Source organism: Labrus mixtus, chromosome 22 (genome assembly GCF_963584025.1).
Source record: "Labrus mixtus chromosome 22, fLabMix1.1, whole genome shotgun sequence".
NCBI classification, from domain to species: domain Eukaryota; kingdom Metazoa; phylum Chordata; class Actinopteri; order Labriformes; family Labridae; genus Labrus; species Labrus mixtus.
In genome coordinates, this window is record NC_083633.1 from 18,757,688 (window position 1) to 18,781,489 (window position 23,802).

The 23,802-nt window shown below is 40.6% G+C and overlaps 1 protein-coding gene across 5 annotated transcripts; it reads left to right on the forward strand.

The window, feature by feature from the left end:
• The first annotated feature begins 2,018 nt into the window (after window positions 1–2,018).
• On the forward strand, window positions 2,019–22,717 carry tbc1d30 (TBC1 domain family, member 30). Of its 5 annotated transcripts, XM_061029837.1 has the most exons (15): window positions 2,019–2,679; window positions 6,248–6,412; window positions 13,038–13,099; window positions 13,487–13,552; window positions 14,442–14,567; window positions 15,076–15,261; window positions 15,407–15,476; window positions 16,140–16,238; window positions 16,432–16,600; window positions 16,780–16,885; window positions 16,989–17,095; window positions 17,393–17,532; window positions 18,222–18,467; window positions 19,270–19,356; window positions 20,613–22,717. In XM_061029837.1, the coding sequence occupies exons 1-15, from the start codon at window positions 2,178–2,180 to the stop codon at window positions 21,854–21,856; spliced, it is 3,375 nt and encodes a 1,124-aa protein (XP_060885820.1). In that variant the 5' UTR covers window positions 2,019–2,177; the 3' UTR covers window positions 21,857–22,717. The 5 variants fall into 5 exon arrangements, with proteins under 5 accessions (XP_060885820.1, XP_060885821.1, XP_060885822.1 ...); XM_061029838.1 differs by lacking the exon at window positions 19,270–19,356; XM_061029839.1 differs by lacking the exons at window positions 2,019–2,679; window positions 6,248–6,412 and adding an exon at window positions 8,934–9,498.
• The last annotated feature ends 1,085 nt before the right edge of the window (window positions 22,718–23,802 follow it).

A 23,802-nucleotide genomic window follows, 5' to 3' on the forward strand; every position in this document is an offset into this window, starting at 1 on the left:
ATCGGCCCCCGGAAGTCGGAGTCAGCTGATCCAGAGACGTCACGCCCCCTGCATGACTAATGACAAAACACGACTGTTATTCTACTAAAAATAGCCTTTTAATAATAATAACAACCACAAAAAAAAAAAATAATAATAATAATAAACAAAACACAACTGTTATTCTACTAAAAATAGCCTTTTAATAACAATAACAACCACAAAAAAATAATAATAATAATAATAATAAACAAAACATAACTGTTATTCTACTAAAAATAGCCTAATGCATTCTATTATTGTTTTGTATAACATTATAAAAAAAAGAATAATGATGTAAGAAATGAACTATGTTTGGATTACCCAATAAACAAAAAGTTGCAAAAAAAAAAAAATAGCCTATTAATAATAATAACAACAACCACAACAACAATAATAATAAATAATAAACAAAACACAACTGTTATTCCACTAAAAATACCCTATTAATAATAACAACAACCACAACAACTATAATAATAAATAATAAACAAAAACATAACTGTTATTCTAAATAAAATTGAAAAAAGGGAAAATAACTGTAATATCAAGCTAAATTAATCTGTGTTAATTGTGTTTTTTTTAATGAATTATTACTGCATTTTTTTGTATTTTGCTGTTTGTATTTTCCTTTCAGAGGCAGAAACCTCGGGCAGAACCAGACCCATGTTGAACAAACATCAGCAGATCCTGCGTTGGGCTGTGAGGGAGATGCAGGAGGAAGGAGAGACACAAACAGCAACAACAAGGAATCAAAAAGATTTATAGCTACAGTGTCAGTAATGATAGTAAAAGTATGTGCAGTAGCTAAGTATGATAATAAACTGATCAGTCTAATGTAAGAATGATGACGATGAAACGTGGAGGACTGATCTTGTTTATTATAGAGGTTGAAGTTAAGCACTTCTAAGATTGACTTTAATATTTATATTAATAATAATAGATGTAAGGCTGATATTAATTAATAGTTGTAGCTCTTAGATTCACTTTATTTGTACGTCTTCTTAGGGCCTCCGTACATCACAATACAATAGAAAATAACACATTTAGAAGTTGAAAATAAAAAGGATTCAATTCAATTCAATTCAATTCAAAAAACGTTATTTATATATAAAGATATAAACAAAATGACTACAAAATTAGGAAAATGTATGTACAATAGTATCCTATATATTGAAATTGTAGATTTAAGTTAGATGGCCCAAAAATTTGATTAAAATATTAAAATATATCATTATAAGCTGGGAGGGTAAATGGGTGTTTATTATTTTATTGTCTTGTTTTTCTGTTTAATTGGGGCTTTTTGTTTTACTCTATGCAGATGCTCTGATTTACTCCTATGTGACATCATGTTGTAAAGTCTGCAAAAATTTAATAAAAAGATTTGGAAAAAAAGTATATATATATATATATATATATATATATATATAATTATTATTTTTATTATTTTCAGCACGTCGATCCATTCATGGAATAAAAAAATAAATAAAGACTCTATTAACATTAATGAAATGAAAATGCCATGTTCAGTGTGTCTTACTTTTTATCATATTATTAACAAACTTTTCCAACACATTTTGAAAAGAGTGTGAAACCTTCCTGGATAGGCTACTATAGGACAATGAAACAAGAAAAATGTGTAATATGTGACAAAAAATGTTAATTAGATTCAATAATAATGATTTAAATGCCCTACAAGACACTGTAAGTGCAGGTTTATTGTTTTGTTTATGCTATCTAACATTGTTTTCCGTATTAAAACAGTCAAATTATACATTTTAAACGACCTCCTAGTATAGCCTTTAAAGGAGGAAGATGATTGGTTGAAATACTTTTGACTCCTCTCTGATTGGTCAATGCATCGCCTCCGGGGCTCCTGCAGCACCTGTCGCTCGACCTGTGGAGAAAGTTTGCCAGCCGTTGGGAAGTTTTTCACGACGTGGGCCGGCCCATTGTTCAGTCAGAGGGGGGGGGGGGGGGGGGGGGGGGGCAGGATGATCGAATCCGGAAACTTTCAGGAAGGAAACAAAAAGAAGCTGTCAGACAGGACTTCACCTTCTTCAGGAGAGGAATGGAGAGCTCCAGGTGGACGCTCAGAGAAAACTTTAAAACTTCTCACTTAGAAAACAGTTACAGGTAATTCACTGCTCTTGAAAAACATGGCGACAGAAGAACATTTAAACGGGGATGAACTTTTGGAAGTTGACATATGCGACGGTGGCGTTTGTTCCGAGGGAGAGAGCGGCGTTTTCGTCAACTCTGTCACCTCCCTGCAGGATGATTTCTCCGGCTTTCATCAATGGACGATCCACGCCGAGTCCCCTAATGACACATCATCACCTCTGGCTCAGCAGCGGCAGCTCGGCGCCGACACAGCCGCCCAAAGGTGCACCAGCACGGCCGCGGACAGCAGCGACTCCGAGTCCCACGGAGGAGGCGTGGGGAACGGTCCGAGGGCTTCCATAGTGGACTGCCTGCTGGTGGAGCTCTACGAGACGTACAGCGGGGGCAGCAGGAGGAATGTGGACAGCTGGGACAGCTCCACCGAGGCGTCCGGGTCCGATGCCTTCCTGGGACGTAGTAACTCCGGGTCCAACTTCCTCCAGGAGCTCCAGCAGAAACACACCAGGAGGCATCAGATGAATTACCTGGCCCAGAAAGGTGAGGGGGGGTCGGGAACTTTCTGCTCTGGAAGTAATTATATGTTCTTCCATATTGCTCCTTCATATCAGGCTAAATCAGGGAGGGGCAAGTTTGGTCACAGCAAGGGGCCACATTCATTTAATTGTCACTGCCAGGGGGCCAAATTGTAGGATACAAAAACGATAACAGTCAATTATGTCTCAAATTTAACTCAACATCTACCAGTGATCAAGTATTTTTATGGACATATTTCTGGTTTTCATGATTTCATGGCAGATTTTGTCATGTTTTTCTTCATGTTTCCAATTAATTGACCTGAGGGCCACATTGAGGATTAATGGGGGGGGGGGGGGCCGCCAGTTGCCCACCCCTGGGCTAAATCAAACTGAGTACCAATTGATTATCTTACATTAGATCTAGTTATATTGGGACTTTTTCAGATATCATCCACATTACTGCAAAACACGGACAATTCTTTATTTCATTAACAGATTAAAATCCCTAAAGCACATTCATGTAAATGCTGCTAGTTTATTATAACAATTGCACTTGTGTCCTGGATACATACTACTTATTAAAATAAGATTCCACCTGTTAAGAAATAGATCAGCAGCAGTATTCATGATGTTGATCCAACATAATGTTTGTTAGTTTACTTAATTTGTGTTGATTTACGTCAATGATGCAACTATCAGCTCTTCAGGCGCTGTTTTGTCAGGAGATGTCTTAACATCATCACTATTCTCCACTGTGTTTACCTGGTGAAGAGATGCATCTTGGGTAAACAAGCCCAGTTTAATATTTGTAGAACTGGGCTTCCTTGCGATGAGGAAGAAAGCAGGAGTTTAAGAGGTGCAAATATTAAAGTTAGTGGCCTGCCATGATGACTGAATGGACGCAGAAACACTCAGTTTTATCTTCTATCTGTAAAGACGCTACAAAATGTGCATCAGCCATGTCTATAGCTGATTCATTTACTGCCCATGAGGTCAGGTTGAGGGCTTTTGCATTTGTAGAAAATACAATCAATCGACTTTAAATAGTTTTTTTGTATGCTCAAGCTTTGGAGGAAGACAGCAAATGATAAATCTAATAAAAGCTGAAATCAATTGGATTAATTTAGTGAGATGAGCTCAGTGTCTTTTTCAGTCTTAGTTTATGATAGCTGACATTCCTACAAGCACGAGACACCAGCAGCAGGAGCTAACTGGACGGACAGTAAACGTCTCACGGCGTGCAAATCCTGCCATGCGTGCACAAACAGACGCTGATAAGAGCGCTGACAGCTTATTTACCGCTCCTCACATTGTGCTGCGGCAGTCAGTTGCCTCAGAGTCTCCAAAGGCACGTTACAGCGAGTTGCCACGCTGCCCATTGTTTCCTCCTGTTTAAGTGGAGTCCTTCAGTAAACACCGCTCAGGTCTGAGACTTCACTGTTTTCCCTTTATCACACTGTGAGGCGCAGTCAAGTTAAACAATGCAGACAGAGCCGACACTCAGGAAGAGGAAACAGTGTGAAAAACGCCTCACAGGACAGTTTTTAAACAGTGTTTAATGAGGAATTATCCCCCAACTTATGATGACATTTAGATCCATTTGTTGGGAGGGGAGGTGCTATATATTTTTAAACCTGGGGCCTCGTTTTCACTTATTTTTTGGGCCTGGATGACTAGTTTGTGCAAATACTTTCTGCAGGAGATTTCTTCAGCCTGCAGGCACAAAACAGGTCTAAACAGCTGCAATGTTTATGCACATTATCACAGTATGTATGTCCTCTAAAATAGCTGTTTTTTTTGCAGCTGACAGGCTCAGATGTTATTCAGTGTCTGGCATCATAACAGGAAGGAGACAGAACCTTTAATGAACGAGGGAACAGAAACAGCAGATACATCTCTCTATTTGAAGCCACCAGATTCCATTGGAAAAAGCAGCATTTATGCAAGGTGTGGGAGTTGGTAGTCTGCCTTAAAGGAAGAATGTGTGACATATGGAATGAACTTCCAAACTCCATTTGATCTGCAGAGTCCCTCTGCACCTTTAAGAAAAAGCTAAAGACCCAGCTCTTTCATGAATACCTACTAACTTAATGATGATGGTCTCCATATTATTGATGATGATGATGGTAATGACGATGGTTTTTGTTTGATAACGACGACTTATAAGATGGTTTCTATACTGATTAGAGCTCTCAAGAACTGCCCTCAATGTTGTGCTTTGCCTCTGGTCACTTCCTGTCAGCACCTGTGTGTCCAATCAGACTCAAAGCTGATCGTTTGCTCTTACTCACATTGTTCCCTTTTTTTCTAGATCCTTGCTTGTGTTGTTCTTACTCTCTGATGTACGTCGCTTTGGATAAAAGCGTCTGCTAAGTGAATTGTAGAATACAGCAGAAGTCAAGTGTATCCTCTGCTTACTGCATACTGTCAGTTGTACCGGTGATTACCTCTCTTGTCAGTGACAAATAAGGGTTGTTCAGATGACCAGTTCAAAACACAATTTGAAAGCATGCATCAGGTTCATTAAAATGTGAGATTTGTATTCATGTTGGTTTTGTGTTATTTAAAATTACATTTACACCATTTTTTTTCAAAAAGGTAAGACTGAATGGACCTAAAAATGTCAAGTGGTGTAACCACTGAAAAATTAAGAATACTGAATATTTTATACATCTGGAGTATATGGAACTGTACTCATGATGTCAATCACTTCATTTTAAAATAGCACAAGAAAATAGATTTTATTAGGATTATCCCTAAATTTACAAGTTATGCCCTTTTTCAATACTGTTGCTGGCCCACCACCATAACTTCCCACGTAGTATTTTATCTTCAAACATTGTCACAGGGACCAAATGTTCCTCTGAGGACAGTTTGTGTTTAGAGTTATGATGGACATAAATCTCTACATTTCTCCAACTTTCACATTTCTCTACCAAAACTACATAGTGCACCTTTAAAAATGTAATTAAATGGAACACAAATATGCAATTTATTATCCAGCTCCACAGATTTGTTGTCGATTTTGGTCATAGGTTTGAAACACCTTTAGTTGAACATGAGATGGGAGTGTGTTTGTGTGAGGTGAGGCTTCTGGTTTTCATTTGTTCTTAGCCTGCAGCTTGGAAACAGACTAATGAGCGTGATATTCTGATCTGACGGTGAAGTGCAAGATGTCACATGGTATTTCAAACTACATCAGTACCTTTAGTCAGAGTGCAAACTGAAATAATTAAACCTCTCTGTGCTGTGACACTGTGACCAACCAAACCGATAAATATGACATTTATCATGGAACCTACCTCTGCGCTTGTTATTGCTTTTGAGGTCATGAAACTTGACAGCTTGCTGCCCTTTGCTGCTGAATCTGGGGGAAAAATGTAGAAATTTTCACCAACTCTATTAGTGGGATGGGGGGGTTTTTGCTTTTTATTAGATAAGTCAGCTGAAGAGAGACAGCAAAGGGCAAAGGTCGGATTTGAACCCCCGGTCGCTGAGACGACGACTCCAGCCTCTGTACATGGGGCATGCAACATAACCGCTTCCTGCAACCTTCATCTAACTTGGATGTTTCTATATTTTGTTTACAGCCCCAGAAGAGCTGCAGTCGATCATCCAGGAGGTGAAGTACCGCACAGGCCTGCAGTCGGCCAAGCTGCTCCGTCAGCTGAAGAGACGCGACCGCCTCTGTCACAAGATGCAGAAACACTACGACGTCATCACGGCTTGTCTTCAGGCGGTGTCACAGAAACGACGTAAGGAGACACATTTCTTCTTTTGCTTTAGTGCTGGAAAAAGACAAAAGACTGGAAAACATTTAGTATGTTTGTGGTGATGTAGGGACGTTCCCGGGCGACTCATTTAAAATTGATTTAATGAAGTGTAAATTAATTTGAACGAACTGCTCTAAAGGTAAGAAAACCCCTCAGAAAACAGTCAAATTTGAGCACAATGAATGTACAAGCCAGCCTTCAGTCCTTGCAGGTTAACATCCACATTCCTGTTCTGAATGCGCTTCCACTTTATGAAACCTGACGCAGCCTGCATACATTTTCATCTCCATTTTCTACATCACCATGCCAAACAGCGCCGCCTAGTGGTGGCGTCTGCATTACAGCTTGAACATATTTTTTGATTGACATCCAGGGCCAACATTTCAAAACATTACTAATATGTTTAACTGACATCCCTAGAAATATCTTCTCCTTTCAATAAATAGTTTTGGTTTGTAGAGAACATCAAAAAACTGCTTTGAGACACATTTGATATCGTTTTTTAAGACATCAAACTTCTCAAAAAGCACATTTGGATCCCTCTTAAAACACATTTTTCAAATCCAGTGCGGTGTTGTGTGGAGAGGTTTTTCAATAAATCTGAAAAAACACCCAATAAAAACTGTAATATTTGAACATGTCCAGAGTCGTCACATCACATCATGCAGTCTGAAAACCGCTCTCATGTTTACATTATAAACTGTTTAAGCCCAAAGCGCGTGATTATTGAAGAATCATGTTTGCAGTGTCAAAAAACAGAATCCTATATCTGACTCTTCTGTTATGTAAGAGACGTTTTAGGGTAAAAATAAAAAAACATACTTAATGTCCCCGGGGTAGAGATTTAAAGACATGGCCTCATTCTGGTGGTGCGATATAAAACACCATCCTGAAACACAGCAGGGGGGGGATTCCTTCACGGCGACATCATCTCTTTTGACATGTGAAGAAAAAGGTTAAACATAACTGAAGTCATTTAGATCTGCTGGTTCGTAAGTCAGATTTTTTTTCACCGTTATAACTCGCCAGCATTCAGCAGGACTGTACAACAATAGAAGCGTTTGTCCTTGTTGGAGGTATTTACACTCGGGGTCAGAGACGGGTTGTGTTCACATTTCCAGTACAGCCAGTCTTTGTCTCAGACACCGTGCTTCTGTCTGCAGGTGGCATTTTACACTGGAATTTAAAACCATCTAAATCTATCATCAGCTGTGCAAATGTCAGTGTAAACACTTTCACTAACTTTCCAGTGTTGAGTGATGTGAATATTTTAACATCCTGACATGTGACTCAGAAAGAGATGTCAACAGTTAAAGAATGAAGAGACAAGACGCTGACTAGACTCTCCTCCTCTGTCGCCCCCCGGTGGTGGAATGAAGAGTCCCTCTGCACCTTTAAGAAAAAGCTAAAGACCCAGCTCTTTCATGAATACCTACTAACTTAATGATGATGGTCTCCATATTATTGATGATGATGATGGTAATGACGATGGTTTTTGTTTGATAACGACGACTTATAAGATGGTTTCTATACTGATTAGAGCTCTCAAGAACTGCCCTCAATGTTGTGCTTTGCCTCTGGTCACTTCCTGTCAGCACCTGTGTGTCCAATCAGACTCAAAGCTGATCGTTTGCTCTTACTGACATTGTTCCCTTTTTTCTAGATCCTTGCTTGTGTTGTTCTTACTCTCTGATGTACGTCGCTTTGGATAAAAGCGTCTGCTGAGTGAGTTGTAGAATTGTAAGTTTACCGCGGTGCCCGCAGGTGAACACAGATCATTTCCTCTAATCGTCATCTTCACTGTTTGCTCGTATTGATTCAGAGAGTCATTCATCCTGGATGTGCTCTCCATCCAGGAAGCACTTAAAGCAGACGTGCATCATCGGCTTCAGATCACAATCGTCATTTTTGTTAATAAGTCTCTTGTCTGCAAACGTCTTGATAAGGAAGTAGACTGCACCATCTGTGTTTCTGAGAAGTTAGCATGAAGTAGTTTGCAGATTTGAATCTTGAGGAGAACATAGAGGTTAAGTGTTAACTGTTCTTGAGTTGCAGCATTGTTTTTTTTTACCAGAATCCCACTGTGACATCACAAGTAGATGATTTATTTTACCTGGATGAAACTCCCCGCAGAGAAAAAGGTCGCTGACGTGATTGATTCATGTGGTTATCAGTCATTTTGCTTCACAAGGTTTATGAGTTGATTTGTTCTTCATCACATTTTGCACAACCTTTTTTTTTTTTCCATGATGCTGCTGATGCAAAAAATAAATATTTTCTTGCATCCTTTGCTTCATTTCTCTCCGCCTCACTTCCCCTCTCAATCTGGGTTAATGAAACAAAAAAAACACCCACCTCTGCTCTCTTTATTCACGCTTTGCTCCTCTGTCCTCCATTACCTCATCCTCTCTGTCTCCTCCCCGCGTGTCTCTCCATCCTACCGCATCCCTCCATCCTTGCACCTCCTCCTGGTGACGTCAGACCGGAGGAGGATGAGGAGGTGTGCAGCAGCATCAGCAGGAGGAGCAGCAGCAGCAGCAGCAGCACTGCCGGGTACAAGCTGCACAAACCACAGAGCGATGGGCTATTTTAGACACTTCTAACCCATATTTTATTCAGATATTTGAGTCGCTTCCTTTCTGCTGCTCCGCTGAGTGATGAGTTAAAGGTCCGTCGATTTTTCGGGGAATAAAACGAAACCACAAGTGAAAAGCGGAAGCGATTGAAAACGCGGTAATCAGAGTAATCGATTATTTGTAACGTCTTGGAGGAAAAACCCTTTGGAAGAACAGCTGCCTCTCTGGATATCAGGATGAATTAATCACCACGAAAGAGGACATAAAGGAGGTTTTTTTATCCGTGCCGGGGACCAGGCAGATGAGCTGATTGAACGCTCCGGTTCCGGATGAGGCAGGAGCGGCTCTACTCCGCCGGCAGGAGGCCGAGGGCGGGCGCCAGGCAGCGGCAGCAGAGCGCGGGAGGGGTCGGTAACATCATCAGCAACGTCCTGAAGAAACGGAACGGGATATCCCGGAGTGCACCGCGGCTGCTCTGCACCTTGGAGCCAGGTGAGCCGTGAGAGCATTGCAGGTCCGGATCATGGCGGTTTATTGTAGGAAATGAAGTGCAGAGAAAACTCGACAATATACTGCATGTAAGCGCAGGGTCATGTAGGGCCATGTCTTTTAAATCTGTAGCTGCTCTCATGCAGATGTCACCCTACATGCTCTAATTTCCCCCTTTTTTTACTGCCTAAGAGGCCTGATTTTATTAACACTTTGTCTCATTTAATTCTGCTACTTTATGTACTAAATTAAGAACAAAAAGTGATATTTTTAAGTATTTTTTTCCCATGTTGACGCATTTTGCCTGTCAAAAACGATTTTATTAGTTAATAAGAATGATCTATAACATATATAATCATTTTACATCAGGTGTCATTTTGATTTGAGCTCAGTGTCAGGTACATTTTTTTTTTAAGTAAAGGGAACTACATGACTACAAAATTAAACGTACATTTACATTTTTTAATACCTATTATAGAAAAAAAATACGTTTTTATAATCTTTGTTTAATTTATTGTGAGTACTAATACTTACACAAATGAAAAGGAAATGTAAAGACAAAGCATGGAAGAAATTAATGAGAAATAATAAGATAGGTTAGTAAGATGGTTTGCATGCTTGTGCTGTACATAAAATACCCCGTACAAACACATGGAGACATTTTAAATTGTAGCTCAATACAAACATTTTTTTAAGGTACCACATGTGAGACACACAGTGTTTAATCGATTTAAAAACAAATTCAACAACTGATAAATGACTCTCTTTTGCCTCGTCACAAACACTTTTATGGATCGAACTTATTAGCTGTAACAAAACCATCCAGTTTCCATAAGAGTGTCACATGAGTTCATTTCCAACAGAGAGAAAGAATCAAACCTGATGGTAAAACTTCTCCTCTGAGTTTAAATCAAATCATGAGAGCACACAGGGCGATTAAAGGTGCAGGTTGGGTTTCTTTTATTTAATCATGTATCACTCTCACCTGACATGTGAGGTGAGATCAGATGATGCTCAATACTTCTTCTTCACTTCTGAAAAGTCATTTAAGGAAATACAGAAAATCTCTTTGGAGTCAGATAACATCCAGTGCTGTTTGTGTTTTCTTCATGTGTTTGGTAACTCTATGATCAAATGAGTAAGGACCTTTAACCCAGATATTACAAACAAGAGCTCTATAGACCAGGGGATCCCACACTTTTCCATTTCAAGGACCCCTATATTTCATCAGGCTCTGGTGGGGACCCCACTTTAAAAAAACAACCTTCAATTCTTTGTACATAAAAATGCCAAATATCAAAATCAACCAAATTTTAAAAAGTTAATACAGACTGCTCAATGTGCAAAAAGAGCACACACATTTCAAAAACCATTTTATGGTCCCAAAAAATGTTGTAGGTTTTTTTAAAAATTGTGTTTTTCTTCCTGCCAATTTAACTAAAACTGCCATCGCTCCTTGCTGGATTCTTTCTCTCTCTCTCACCCCTTAATTTATTGCTTCCCCTTTCTCCTGCTCTTTCTATCCCTTCCTACCTGTTACCTCCACTCCTCCCTCCTCCATGTATTCTCTACACATCCTCCACCTGGCTTCATTTGACTTAATTTGACTTAATTTAAAATCTCGTTTATTATAACAGAGTGAACCCTCTGCCCCCTCTCTCTGATGTCTCTGTCCTCAACTGGGCTGTGTGTCAGCTGTGTCGGTGTAATCTGTGACAGGAGGAGGAGGAGGGTTTTCACTGTTAATCCTCTCCCAAAGATCTGACAGGAAAAAACGCATGCAGACTAAATCGACAGAATGGCGCAGGACAACACGACAGAGGCGGAGCAAACAGGTTGATCACACATTTTTATCCCGGGACAGGGACTTTTGTTGGAGGTGAAAACGATGTTACTCGTACTTTTAGTGAATTCGGCAGCCTCTCTCTCTCTCTGGTCGATCCTCCAGAGAGAGAGAGATAGGGGAAAGGGAGAAACATGGCCGCTGGCTGAGCTGTTGGCCCCGAGCCGAGACATGTCACGACCTGCCCGCTTAACTTCACGTCAAAACTTTCATTTCCGTTTTGTCTGCAGGACGGGGAGGCAAGGGGGTTTAGAAAAATCATTAAAGATGTTGGTTTGGTCCTGGCAAATAGATTTTAAACGATTTATAGAGAAGCGAAGATTGAAACGCGGATTCAGCACCACGCGGAAATGGACAGCGACACTTCCGCGTAACGTAAGAAGAATCGATGTTTATATGTGAAAACTACCAGCGTGACAAAGTAATGTCTCCTTAATATAACATGGTTTTCAATACAAAGTGTGCATTTCTCTTGGGGGGCTTGGTGCAGGGATCATAAAAAAAAAACTTACTTCTGGTGTGTCGCTCGATCGATTTGTAGTTTTTTGATTTCTGGAAAAAGTCTCCAGCGTGTCCCTCTTCTTTGAAGCATCTTTAAACTTGTCCAAGTTATTTTTTTAGAGAAGGGGCAATGCACTATATATTTCTCCTGAAGGGGTTTTATTATAAACTACAACATGACATGTGGTCTGCTAACGTTTTTATAAAATGAAAAATGTCAAGAATTCCAAATTTAACATCTTTGTCCTACAAACATTCAGAAACCAAGAAGTACTCTCAGAGGTGTCAGAAGTATTCACATAGAAGTATAGATACTAGGGTTTTAAAAAGACTTCTGTAGAAGTTGAAGTATCAACTCAAGCTTTTTACTCAAGTAAAAGTGTAAAAGTTCTGGTTTCAAAACTACTTAAAGTATAAAAGTAAAAGTAATGTAAGGGGGAAAAATGCCATTAAGGACAAAAGCTTAGGCCTGGCCACAGCGTGTCGGAATGATATATGTTTATACTTCTCATCCAACCACAATCAAATTCACTCTATCCGGATGGCGCGATTTATCTGGATAGGTTTTTGGGTTTTTTTGAACGATGACAAGACGGACTGAAATAGGAGTAACGAGGCTATTTTTGAAATGTAAGGAGTAGAAAGTACAGATAATTGTGTGAAAATTTAAGAAGTAGAAGTAAAAAGTCGGCTGAAAAATATTTACTCCAGTAAAGTATAGATACCCAAAATTTCTACTTAAGTAAGGTAATGAAGTATTTGTACTTACGTTACTTGACTCCTCTGAGTACTCTACATTTACTCTCCCGGTTACCAAAGAAAAGCAACAAATCCTGATATTTTACAAGTTTGAACCAAATGATTGTAACTGTGAGTGACTGATTCATACATTCATTCATCATCTGCTCTACACCCAGCCTTCTTAAAGGTCACAGAGTTCAAACATTAAACTGAAAATCTGCAGCAGTGTGTGTCTTGGCTGTAGTCCGTCACCTGTTCACATCTACCTCCTCCTTCTGTGTTTGTTTCTGCTATCAGGAAACTCTCCTGCTTGTATCCGTGTCATGTGGAAGAGCGCAAAGTGTCCGCTAAACCAACTGCAGTAAAACGGGGGTCATTGCGTAATGGAAAGCCTCCAGGACTAGAACAATGAAAGTGGCCTAGATGAGTCTGACCAGGTGTCTCTGTTTGCTTTTAGGAGTTGACACAAGACTGAAGTTCACCATCGAACCATCGCTGGGGAAGAATGGATTCCAGCAGGTAAATATTACACTTTATTATTTTATACTTTTAACTGTAATGCAGTGTGAATATGTGTTCAAACTCTGAGTGTTTTAATGTGAGAGTGTATTCATAATGCAAAGTGTTGTTTTTCTCTCGGCTGTCATCAGTTAAATGATAATTTTAAGACATTCAAAGTTGATGCTACATTGCTCAATATGCCTCAGCCTCAGTGGTAATGTGTCGGCTAATTAAAAGAGTTAATGCAACTGTGTGTGTGTGTGTGTGTGTGTGTGTGTGTGTGTGTGTGTGTGTGTGTGTGTGTGTGTGTGTGTGTGTGTGTGTGTGTGTGTGTGTGTGTGTGTGTGTGTGTGTGTGTGTGTGTGTGTGTGTGTGTGTGTGTGTGTGTGTGTTTGTTCCCTGCAGTGGTACGATGCCCTCAAAGCAGTGGCCAGACTCCCAACAGGGGTCCCGAAGGAATGGCGGAAGAGGGTATGTAACATTACGTAGCTTCCTTATGTAGCAGACTTTGATGTAACATCCAGTGTTTCCATGGCAACGATAAGTAGGTGACGATTAGTGACGCCCCAGTTGTGCTACCATTAAAAAAAACAAACAAACAAAAAAACAAAAAAAAACTTCATCATCGTTGACCTGCGAGTAGATTAAAGGTGCTGAGTGATCCAGTGCAGTCTGAGAGAACAACATGTAGAAGCACTTTGTCCACAGCACGCCGTTTATCTTACATCCTCATTCATTTATCTCTCAGGAGGAGAGAGAGAGAGAGAGAGAGAGCCGGGAAACGGCAGCGTTTACTTTCATCTTGACCGAGGAGATCGAACAACAACATCTCTAATTTCTCTCCTGAACTTGCAAAACAACATGAATCACTCTCACAAGAAAACATGAGAATATTATCCATCCATCCATTATCTATAGTGCTTTTCCTGTTTGGGGTCGACGGGGGCTGGATCACCTGGACTGTTCACCAGCCAATCACAGGGCTGACATATAGAGACGGACAACCAGCCACACTCACATTCACACCTACGGGCCAATTTAGAGTCACCAGTTAACATAACGAGCATGTGGGAGGAAGCCGGAGCACCCCGAGAGAACCCACATGTTCTAGGAGAAAATGCAAAAACAGAGAAAGTTCCTGTCTGACGGGGATTCAAACCAGGAACCTCCTCGCTGTGAGGCAACAGCGCTAACCACTGCAGCATGAGAATATTAGTCATAGGAAAATATGGCTGTTAAATCATCTATAGGGACCATGCTTAAAAAAGGACTGGGTATCTAATTTTTCAATTTCACTTGTTGATATTAGCTCATGATTCATGTGTTTTTAAATCTGTGTGTGTCTGTCGTCTGTGTGCAGGTCTGGCTGACTCTAGCAGACCAGTACCTCCACAGTATCTCCATCGACTGGGACAAGACGCTTCGTTTCGCCTTTAACGAGCGCAGCAACCCGGACGACGACTCCCTCGGCATCCAAATCGTCAAGGTAACCGCGTGGTATTGTGAGAGGTTTAGGGGTGGGGGACTAAGATGAATGTCTTTCTGCATTGTGTGTTATTTAAAGTGTGCGTCCTGAGTCAGCCACTCTGCTGTTGTTCTCCTGTGCAAACACATCTTTTAGGATTTTCAGCCAATGATTTGCCTACGTTTACGATGGACACCCTGCATTGTAACACGATATGTGAGTTTTGAAAATGAGCCTCAGCATTAATAATGTTGTTGTGGCTGTGGAGATAAATGTTCTGGGAGAGGATGTTTGTTCATGTGCGTCAGAGAGCGCGATGACTGCATCATGGAAACACTTGAGCTCTTTTTTTAATTCCTCCATGACTCAGAGATTTCAACCAGCAGAGCAAAGTCCAAACACTGTCTGCTCTATTTCTCTTCAGGTCAGCGTGTCTGTCCTAACAGCTTCAATTCATTTATCCACAAAATATTCCATAAAAAAAATAAAAAATAAAACTCACACTTTTTGCATTTTTTGTGTCGTCTAGGACCTGCACAGGACGGGCTGCAGTTCTTACTGTGGCCAGGAGGGGGAGCAGGACAGGGTGGTGCTGAAGAGGGTGCTGCTTGCGTACGCCCGCTGGAATAAATCTGTGGGCTACTGCCAAGGATTCAATGTGCTGGCTGCACTTATCCTGGAAGTTACTGAGGGCGATGAGAGCGATGCACTTAAGGTACACTGGAATAATTAATTTAAACATTCTGCTGAGTAGAGAGAGAGAGAGAGAGAGAGAGACTATGTTGTGGAGGCCATTTGAATATGATTATGGACATAAATAAATCTGACACGGTTCTCTTTTCTGCTTCCTTTACTTCCAGGTGATGATCTATCTGATTGACAAAGTGCTACCAGAGAGTTATTTTGCCAACAACCTGCGAGCTTTGTCAGGTAAAAACAAAAGACACAAAGACACTCTGATTGATTTCATACTTAATAGGAGGTGAAAAAGAAGAGACAATACCTGCTTTAACATAATATGAGCTACTAGCTCCACAAGGCTGTCAAACAAAAGTGCAGAATCTGTTTTCAGCTGCCTTTCATTAAACAATTTGAATAAGATTTTAAACTTTAACTCTGCACTGTAACTTTTAACTCTTTCTATATTTTTACTTTATTTATTTCAAGTAATTTCATTTGAATTATTTTTATTTGAACATATTTTCAGATTCAATAATTTCAGTGATTTTTAAAAAATCAATTTTAATGTTTCTTTTCTTTCCTCTGTCATGATGCTTTTGATGTCTTGTGTGAAGCACTTTGAATCGCCTTGTTGTTGAAATGTGCGACATAAATAAACTTGCCTTGCCTTGATTTAAAGTTGATTTAGTGATTTAAATTCTGCAGATGCATTGGAAACAGATCGATCTGTTTTAAGACACTGAAGAGGAAAGGCATTAGTAGATCAACAGAATCTAAATCCACATAATTTCTGCTAAACATCAAAGTTATTTTTGAGCAAGAATGCTTCTTATAGGCCGGTAACAGGTCACTGTCATGTTGAATCTCTAACTAACGTGTCTTTATGTACTGTATATTTAACTCTCTCTTTAGTGGACATGGCCGTGTTCAGAGACCTGCTGCGTCTGAAGCTGCCCCGACTCTCCCAGCATCTCCACCATCTCCAGAAAGCTGCAAACCGAGAGGCCGGAGGTACAGATCTGAATTTCATTTACACAAACAGTCATAAAAAAAATCATTAACAAACAGAGATCAGAGCTACAAATATATATATATATATATATATATATATATATATATATATATATATAAAAACAAAAATCTGAATTTAAAGGGTGAAAGTCATAAATCTAGACCTGTGATGTGTGTGTGTGTGTTCTCTCAGGCAGCTACGAGCCTCCGCTGACCAACGTGTTCACCATGCAGTGGTTCCTCACCATGTTCGCCACCTGCCTGCCTGCGCCCACCGTCCTGAAGATCTGGGACTCGGTGTTCTTCGAGGGTTCAGAGGTGCTGTTCAGAGTCGCCCTCGCCATCTGGGAGAGACTGGGAGAGTGAGTGCAACAACATCAGTTACAGAAATATGGATTTTGGCAGCAATAGACAATATCAGGGTTTTTTTTTTTCTGTTTTTGTTTCTCGTCTGGATGCTCCTCTGTGTTCTTCTGTCTGTTTTTCTTGATCCTCATCTCATACACACTGCTTCTCTCCCTCCGTCTCTCTCTGCGTCCAGGAGGATCGAGTACTGTCACACAGCCGACGAGTTCTACAGCACGATGGGTTGTCTCACTCAGGAGATGCTGGAGCACAACCTCATCGATCCCACCGAACTCATGCAGGTACGGAAACAACAAACCCTGAACACTTCTTCAATATCATGTTTAAAAAATGTTTATTTGTTAACCGTTTACCGCCTTCCCCTCTCCCCTCTTTGTTCCTCAGGAGGTTTACTCCATCGCCGTGTTTCCGTTCCCTCAGCTGGCCGAGCTGAGAGAGAAGTACACCTACAACATCACTCCTTTCCCGACCTCGGTCAAATCCAACGGCAGGTTGGTCAATACTCTTTACAAGTCTAAGACACTTTAATATTTAAAATCTCTCAACATGCTGATTATCGTTTTAATGACTTACCAGTCCCTACACCCTTAATTTAATCCATTAGTGAAGATGGTTTTGTTTTGATGGTCAGACTTATTCAATTTAAATGTTAAAATCATCAGTATACATGAAATAAAAGTATAATTTAGGAAATCTTCAGTGAATTTGTGTCCAAATTTTATCTATTGGAGGTGTGTTAAATTAGTTCTGGTGGCAGTGATGGTGACGATGTGATATTCTCATTCCAGTGGCGGTCTGGGCAGCTGGGAGAGCGACGACGATGCCGACATGGACGACGAAGACTCGATGGTGACGGCGCTCGGTTGCCTGGGTCCCCTGGGCGGCCTGCTGGCCCCCGAGCTGCAGCGCTACCAGAAACATATCAAAGGTCAGTGCGGCTTCATTAATCTCTCCTTTAGGCTTTCTAAAAACTGCAACCCTCCGGAGAGTTTACAGAGACATCAGCCAAGTAGATCAAGACAAATTGCCGCACCCAAAATCCTCCTGTCCTGACCTCAATTTGACTCCAATTACAAACCGTCGTCTCTGATCTGTTTCCTCCAGACAAATCCCCCCACTTCCTGCTAGTTCAACGGCTCCGTCAAAGATGTTAAAAAATACAAACAGCCTGAAGGATTTAGATTAAAAAAAACATTGCTTAAGATCTGAAGTCTGGTTCTCCAGAGAGGTTTCAAGAGAAATGAAGGGCTTCATTTAACCTCATAAGTAGAACACACAAACCAATTTGACCTGGATTTGTAGCACAAAGGGAGGCAGGCCTGCTGATAAAAAAAGGAGGATAAAATACACTGACCTTTCTCTTTAAGGGTAAAGAGAAAACAGAAATTGAGTGAAGTAAATGTCAAACACACTTTACCCTCTCTTCAAAGCCTGTTTTCTTTTCCAACCTCATCAAAGGAAAAACAAACAGGAAGGACTGACTCAGTTTGCTCGGAATAACCAAGTAAAGAACAACAAAATGAAGATAAACGAGTAGGAAAAGAAAGTGTTTTTTATGTTGGGATAAGTAACCCAACACAAGATCTGATCAGTATGTTGTTGTTTTTCAACTTGCAGACCAGCGATCGGAGCAGGGGAACATCGCAGAGCTGAGCCCGGGAGCAGTGGGGGCTGGAGGGGCAGGAGGTGGAGGAGGAGGGGGAGGAGGAGGAGGAGGAGGAGGGGCCAGGGCAGAGCATCAAGCAGCGATCAACAGCATGATGATGGAGAGGATGAGCACGGACATCTACGCCCTGAAGAAGCAATACACCCGCATCAAGAGGCGGCAGCAGCAGCAGGCCATGCAGCTCTACATCCGCACAGGTGAGGGGCGGAGAAGTGATGGCTGCCTTTTTGTGGTGGTAAAGCAGGCGTGTCTTTTTTCCTACTGGTTGTTCTTTTAGCTGTATTTATTTACTCCCGTAGCCGAAGTCCCCTTTGCAGTTTTTCCAAAATAAAAGCACATTATATATGAAGACCGGAAATAAAGAGACTGAGGCATAAGGCAATAAGAAAAGCAAAATAAAAGCATCACAAAGAGCAGTTTTGAATCTCCTTTTGAGAGCTAACTGGGTTACTGACAATGGATGTTCATAAAGTTAGTGTCTAATTATCTTTTGTAACTTTGTCTTGTTGTATGATGTGTCAGCTAACATTAGTTATTGGACATTAAATGAAACAGAATGTGTTGATTTGCTAGAGGGTGGTAATATACTAGCATCAGAACACCCGCACTTTTAACATCTCTGCTCCACCCCTGTGGTAAAGGTTTAATTTACATCATGTCAGTGGCTGTTGCTTGATGACCAGGGCTTACATGATGATCTAACCTGCTTCTTTTTGGATAAATAAACCGTAGCTTCTTTACAGAATACTTGCTCATACTTGCCTTAACACCAGCGTACTGTTTGCCTTCAGTGGCAGTTTACATCCAAGTCTATTAAAACACAAAAACCAGTTCAGGCAGAGCTTGCTCTTCTGCAAACAAAACTGTGACCATATCATATCATAGCACTACCACAGAAAAACAAACACTGATGAGACGATTCTTCCATCGACGGTGTGACAGAATTACAAACAGCGTAATTGAAAAGTTGGATGTTTGACGATGATGTGTGACTCACAGGACCTGAAACTGAAGTGACCACAAGTCCCGGGGTTCCTAAGGAGCATCCAGACGAACTCAACGACAGTACTGACCGCCACGATGATGGTACTGGTGTCTAAACAAAAGGGCTTTCTGAATTTGGGCACTCTGCGGCTGATTGGAGGAAATTTAAATTGGATTAAAATATTTAAAAAATGATTAAAGGTGGATGGTAGACTACTTTGGACCTGGTTTGGCATTGGTAATATTGTCAACTGGTGATGGTTTTGTTTTCTATATTCAGGTGGTTCATGCAGAATTCAAGTCAATAAACCTGTTATACTCTATATAAATTAGGAGATACCTGCCACTACTGAACATGTGTTCATTAGATGTATAATTTGACTTTATTTAAAGAAACAGTTTTGTTAAATGGGTGTTGGCTGCTCTACAAAGGAAACCCATAAGGTTTTCTACATTTTAACATGTTCCCAATGATAATAAAGCCAAAAAACTGTGTGCTTTGAATGCACCAATGACGCCTGTAAATAAACACAGAGCATATCTTCAGCAGTGACAGATGTCTCCATCAGTTCATTTGATTTTAAAATGATTGCTGTTTCTGGCTTTCTATTACTAACCTCTACTTCCCTCTGGTCGTTGCCGCTCTCAATCCTTAACATATGATCTGTGAGGCTTGTGTAACAGTATTACTGTGCGATTGAATGTTGTTTTTTCTATTTCAGATTCAAACATCTGTCCACAAGTTTAAATACACTCACCCTTCTGCTTTGACACTAATCATCACCAAGAAAGAATTCTCAGTAAAGCTCATAAATATGGTTTTATGAATACATATTAACATGAACATGGCTTATGCATATTGAAAAAAGAACAACATACTGTGCATTACTGTACATGTTTTGTAATGCACTTGTCTTGTAATCCAAAATACTACAAGATTCATTCTGTGAGAGGCCTGGTGGATAAATCCTTAAGAGGAGAAAAGACACAAAACTGATGCTAGAACACTTTGGCGCCCTCTGGTGTCTGATGCCCTGAAGAGCTGACTCATTTCCTAAATGAAACCAAGCTGTTGCATCTGCATGATTAAAAATTAAACTTAAATGTAGTTTAAACGCAAATGCAAAAATGCTCAGATATAATAGTTTAAATCCATCAGAATCACATTATTTCAAGTTTCATATATGAGGGTTCTTTTTGACAATTCTTTTAGACAAATCACATTACTGAGCAAAAATCTGTGTAGAAAAATTCAGCTGCACTCACCAAACATGTATCTCATACATCTGGAGCTGGCATCTCTTTCTAAGCCTGTTTTAATGTATTTTTGTGTCTTTCCTGTAACCTTCCCCCCCCAGACAAGTGCCCCGCCACCCGAGTACTGCCCTCCCAGCTCAACCCGTCCAGCACAGTAATCAACCACCTCCTTCTGGGTCGCAAACAACGTGGTGGAAGCTCAAGACTCGCATCAACTAACGTCTCAACGCTCCCTGGGTCCCGACCTGCTTCTCTGTCGCAGAATCAGGGCTCTCCGGGCAGGCAGCGCTGCGGATCAACTCCTTACAACTGCACTGCGTCTCCTGGCAGCCCTGGAGGAGGCATGGGGTCGCCCTGGCGTGCTCATGTCCGGGTGCATCGAAGGAATATTGCCAGAGCCCGAGCACAGCTGGGGTTCGGAGACTCGGAGGAAAGGGAAGATGAGGAGGAAGACGCAGGATTGGAGGGTGAAGAGAGAAAGTTCAAAGAAGATAAAGATGATGAGGAGCAGAAATGCAAAATTGAATTCTCTGAGCCTCCATCTACAGATCCATCGGGTGCAGGGTCAGGAAATGAAGAGGCTCTGCAGGTTGCTGATGGGATAAATGATGCAGAAGTTGCTGAGGTAGTTGTGCAACTGGACTCCCTGGATCTAGAGAACCAAACAAATCTGACCTCCATCAACAACACAGATGCACATCACACTTTACCAGAGTCCAAACCTGAACCCAAAGTCCCTCTTCTTCCTCCTCCGCCAGCCTCAAACCGGCACAAAGATTCTGATTCCTCAGGTTCAGAAAGAAGCACTGCCTCTGACAGACACTTTTCCTCCATTGCTTTACCTCCACCCAGCCACTCCCTCAACATCCCTTCTTCCTCACCCTCCACCATGAGTCCGTCCACATCACCAGTCCCTACATCGACTTCTCTGGAATTGTCCTGCTCGTCCTCTCCAACACCATCACCCACCCCGACACCAAGCTCTACATCCGGCCTCCCGTCATCCACTTCAGCCAATGACCTCTTCTCCCTCCCTCTTCCAGAATCCTCAACTTTTTACAAAACGTCCTCTCCCTCAACTCCCTCACTTTCTTCTATCTCCTCATCGTCTGGGTCGCATATGTCATCCTCCCCCTCTACCCCAGCGTTCCAGTCCAATGGCACCATCACTCTGAAACAGCAGGTCTTTTCCCCATTCCCGAGTGTCAAGCAGCCAAGGAAGTCGGCAGCAGCAAGAAATCTTGGTCTCTATGGTCCTACATCCAGAACCCCTACAGTTCATTTCCCTCAACTCAGCCGTAACCTAAACCGTAGTAGTGGTGCTGGAACCATCGGAAGGAGATAAATAACTGTACTCCTGAACTGATGTTAGAATCACATATTCAATTAATAGTCATTCTCTAACAACACCATGTTGCCTCCTGCAGATCAAGAAAATGGCATGTCTTGTGTTAATTAGATGAAATATAAAGCTCATATTGCTTGATTATTCAACGTGAAATGAGTAGAGTGTGGTTCACCTGACAAAGAGTTCATCCTAGAATTCAAACCATTACAGACAGACATTTAGGAAACTATGTAGTGTTTCAACTGCATTGGGACTGTATTGCAAAGGTAACACAGGACTACAACAGTATCTAGCCCTTTAAAGTGGCCTATGCAGGTCCTTCTTGACCATAAAGGATTCATGTTAAAAAAAAAAGCAACAAAAAGTTACATTGCATTTGTGTTAGACTGTTCACCTATGTCTCCTTAATATGGATGTGTGAATCTTGAGATAAGGATTCTCCGTGGAATGAAACATAAAGAGATTCTGGCTACTTCCTTCTGGAGTCATAAGGACCATGTGTGGAAACATGATGAACTTTTTCCCCTTATGAGATTACACAATAGCCATCCAGTTGTTTCTATGCCAAGTATTTAAAAAGAATAAAGTAAAAACATTACAAACATAAGAATGACTGTAAATAAAAAATCACAAAAACGTTGTGTGTGTGTGCCCAAAAATACTGCTGATGTCCGAAAGCACCTACATTTTTGTTCCATCAAATGAAGACATAACTCTGTATGTGTTGTCTGTCACTTGACTGTTGCACACAAGGAATGTAATATCTTGCTTAACCATGGAGGAAGTGTGGATGGGAAACAACTCTTAGATCAGCTTGGTCAAGTTTTGTATTACTAAAATAAACTTGCACAGCACCTATATGTTGACTCCCAGTGTATTCAGTATACTACAACCACATCCGGAGCACTTTTTCATGAAATATAAAAAAACACCTCTAAGCAGAAAAACTATGTATAAGTTGGATTGTAAATGTTTACTACTATTTTGGTAATTACAACTTTGCAATATGCGATATTTAGCTGGCAGGACAGATGTTCTGTTGGCTGCAGAGGACAAACATTTGCCTCTTGTTTTCTAAGGGGTTCCCAAACTTTTCAGTTTGTGACCCCCAAGATAAGGGTACCATAGACTGGGGACCCCCACTTTCTCTGAAGGTGGTTAAGGCATATGAAGTAACGCACTACCACCAACTGATAGGCCTACCCAAACACTGGTAACACAAAATAATACAACAGCCTTAAAAAACATACAATTATTTTACATAGTAATTAATTGTTAGAAAGGCCAGAAGAAGAACACAAGTTATTTCCATGTTTAGACTTAAGCACTGAGTTGACATACTAAACTTGATAAATAGACACACAGGTGTGGGCAATGTGATGTGTAAAGGACAGCAGACCCCTACATTATTGCTGTCATGTGCCAACTTACATTTAAAATATTTGATCACATTAATTTCATTAACTTATTTATTGATTTGGTTTTATTTGAAATCATACTACTTTTTTGGTATATATTTTCACAATAAATAAAATACACAATTTAAAATTTGTCATTTTTTGTTTTTTTTGTAAGGCATTTCCTGACCTCCACTTTGTTCTAAATTACCAATTTTGTTTTTCAACCAACCAGAGATAGTAGCTAGAATTCACTTTTATTTTAAAATAATGACATCAATGAGTTTTAATCAATTTTTTTTAAATATAAAATTACAATTGAATCCACGTGACTACACATGTATTCTAATTTTCCTAAGTCTTTTAAATAAGTTATTGTATGGTTCTTTTTAGATCGCGAGAAAATAAGTGCGTCATGACACTTCCGGTCGCCATCTTTGTTTGCACTAATAAATCCTCCTACTGGATTGTCGGAAGAGAGTCTGCAGAAACTTGAAATATCTTCGAAACGGCGGTAGGCTACGTGTTGTCACTTGAACTGCAGGA

Coding starts and splice junctions, on each gene's coding strand:
- tbc1d30 (XM_061029837.1), top strand. CDS start 2,178: ATGGCGACAGAAGAACATTTAAACGGGGATGAACTTTTGGAAGTTGAC. Junction 13,100..13,486: donor GGAAGAATGGATTCCAGCAG/GTAAATATTACA, acceptor TGTTCCCTGCAG/TGGTACGATGCCCTCAAAGC. Junction 18,468..19,269: donor GCAGCTCTACATCCGCACAG/GTGAGGGGCGGA, acceptor TGTGACTCACAG/GACCTGAAACTGAAGTGACC.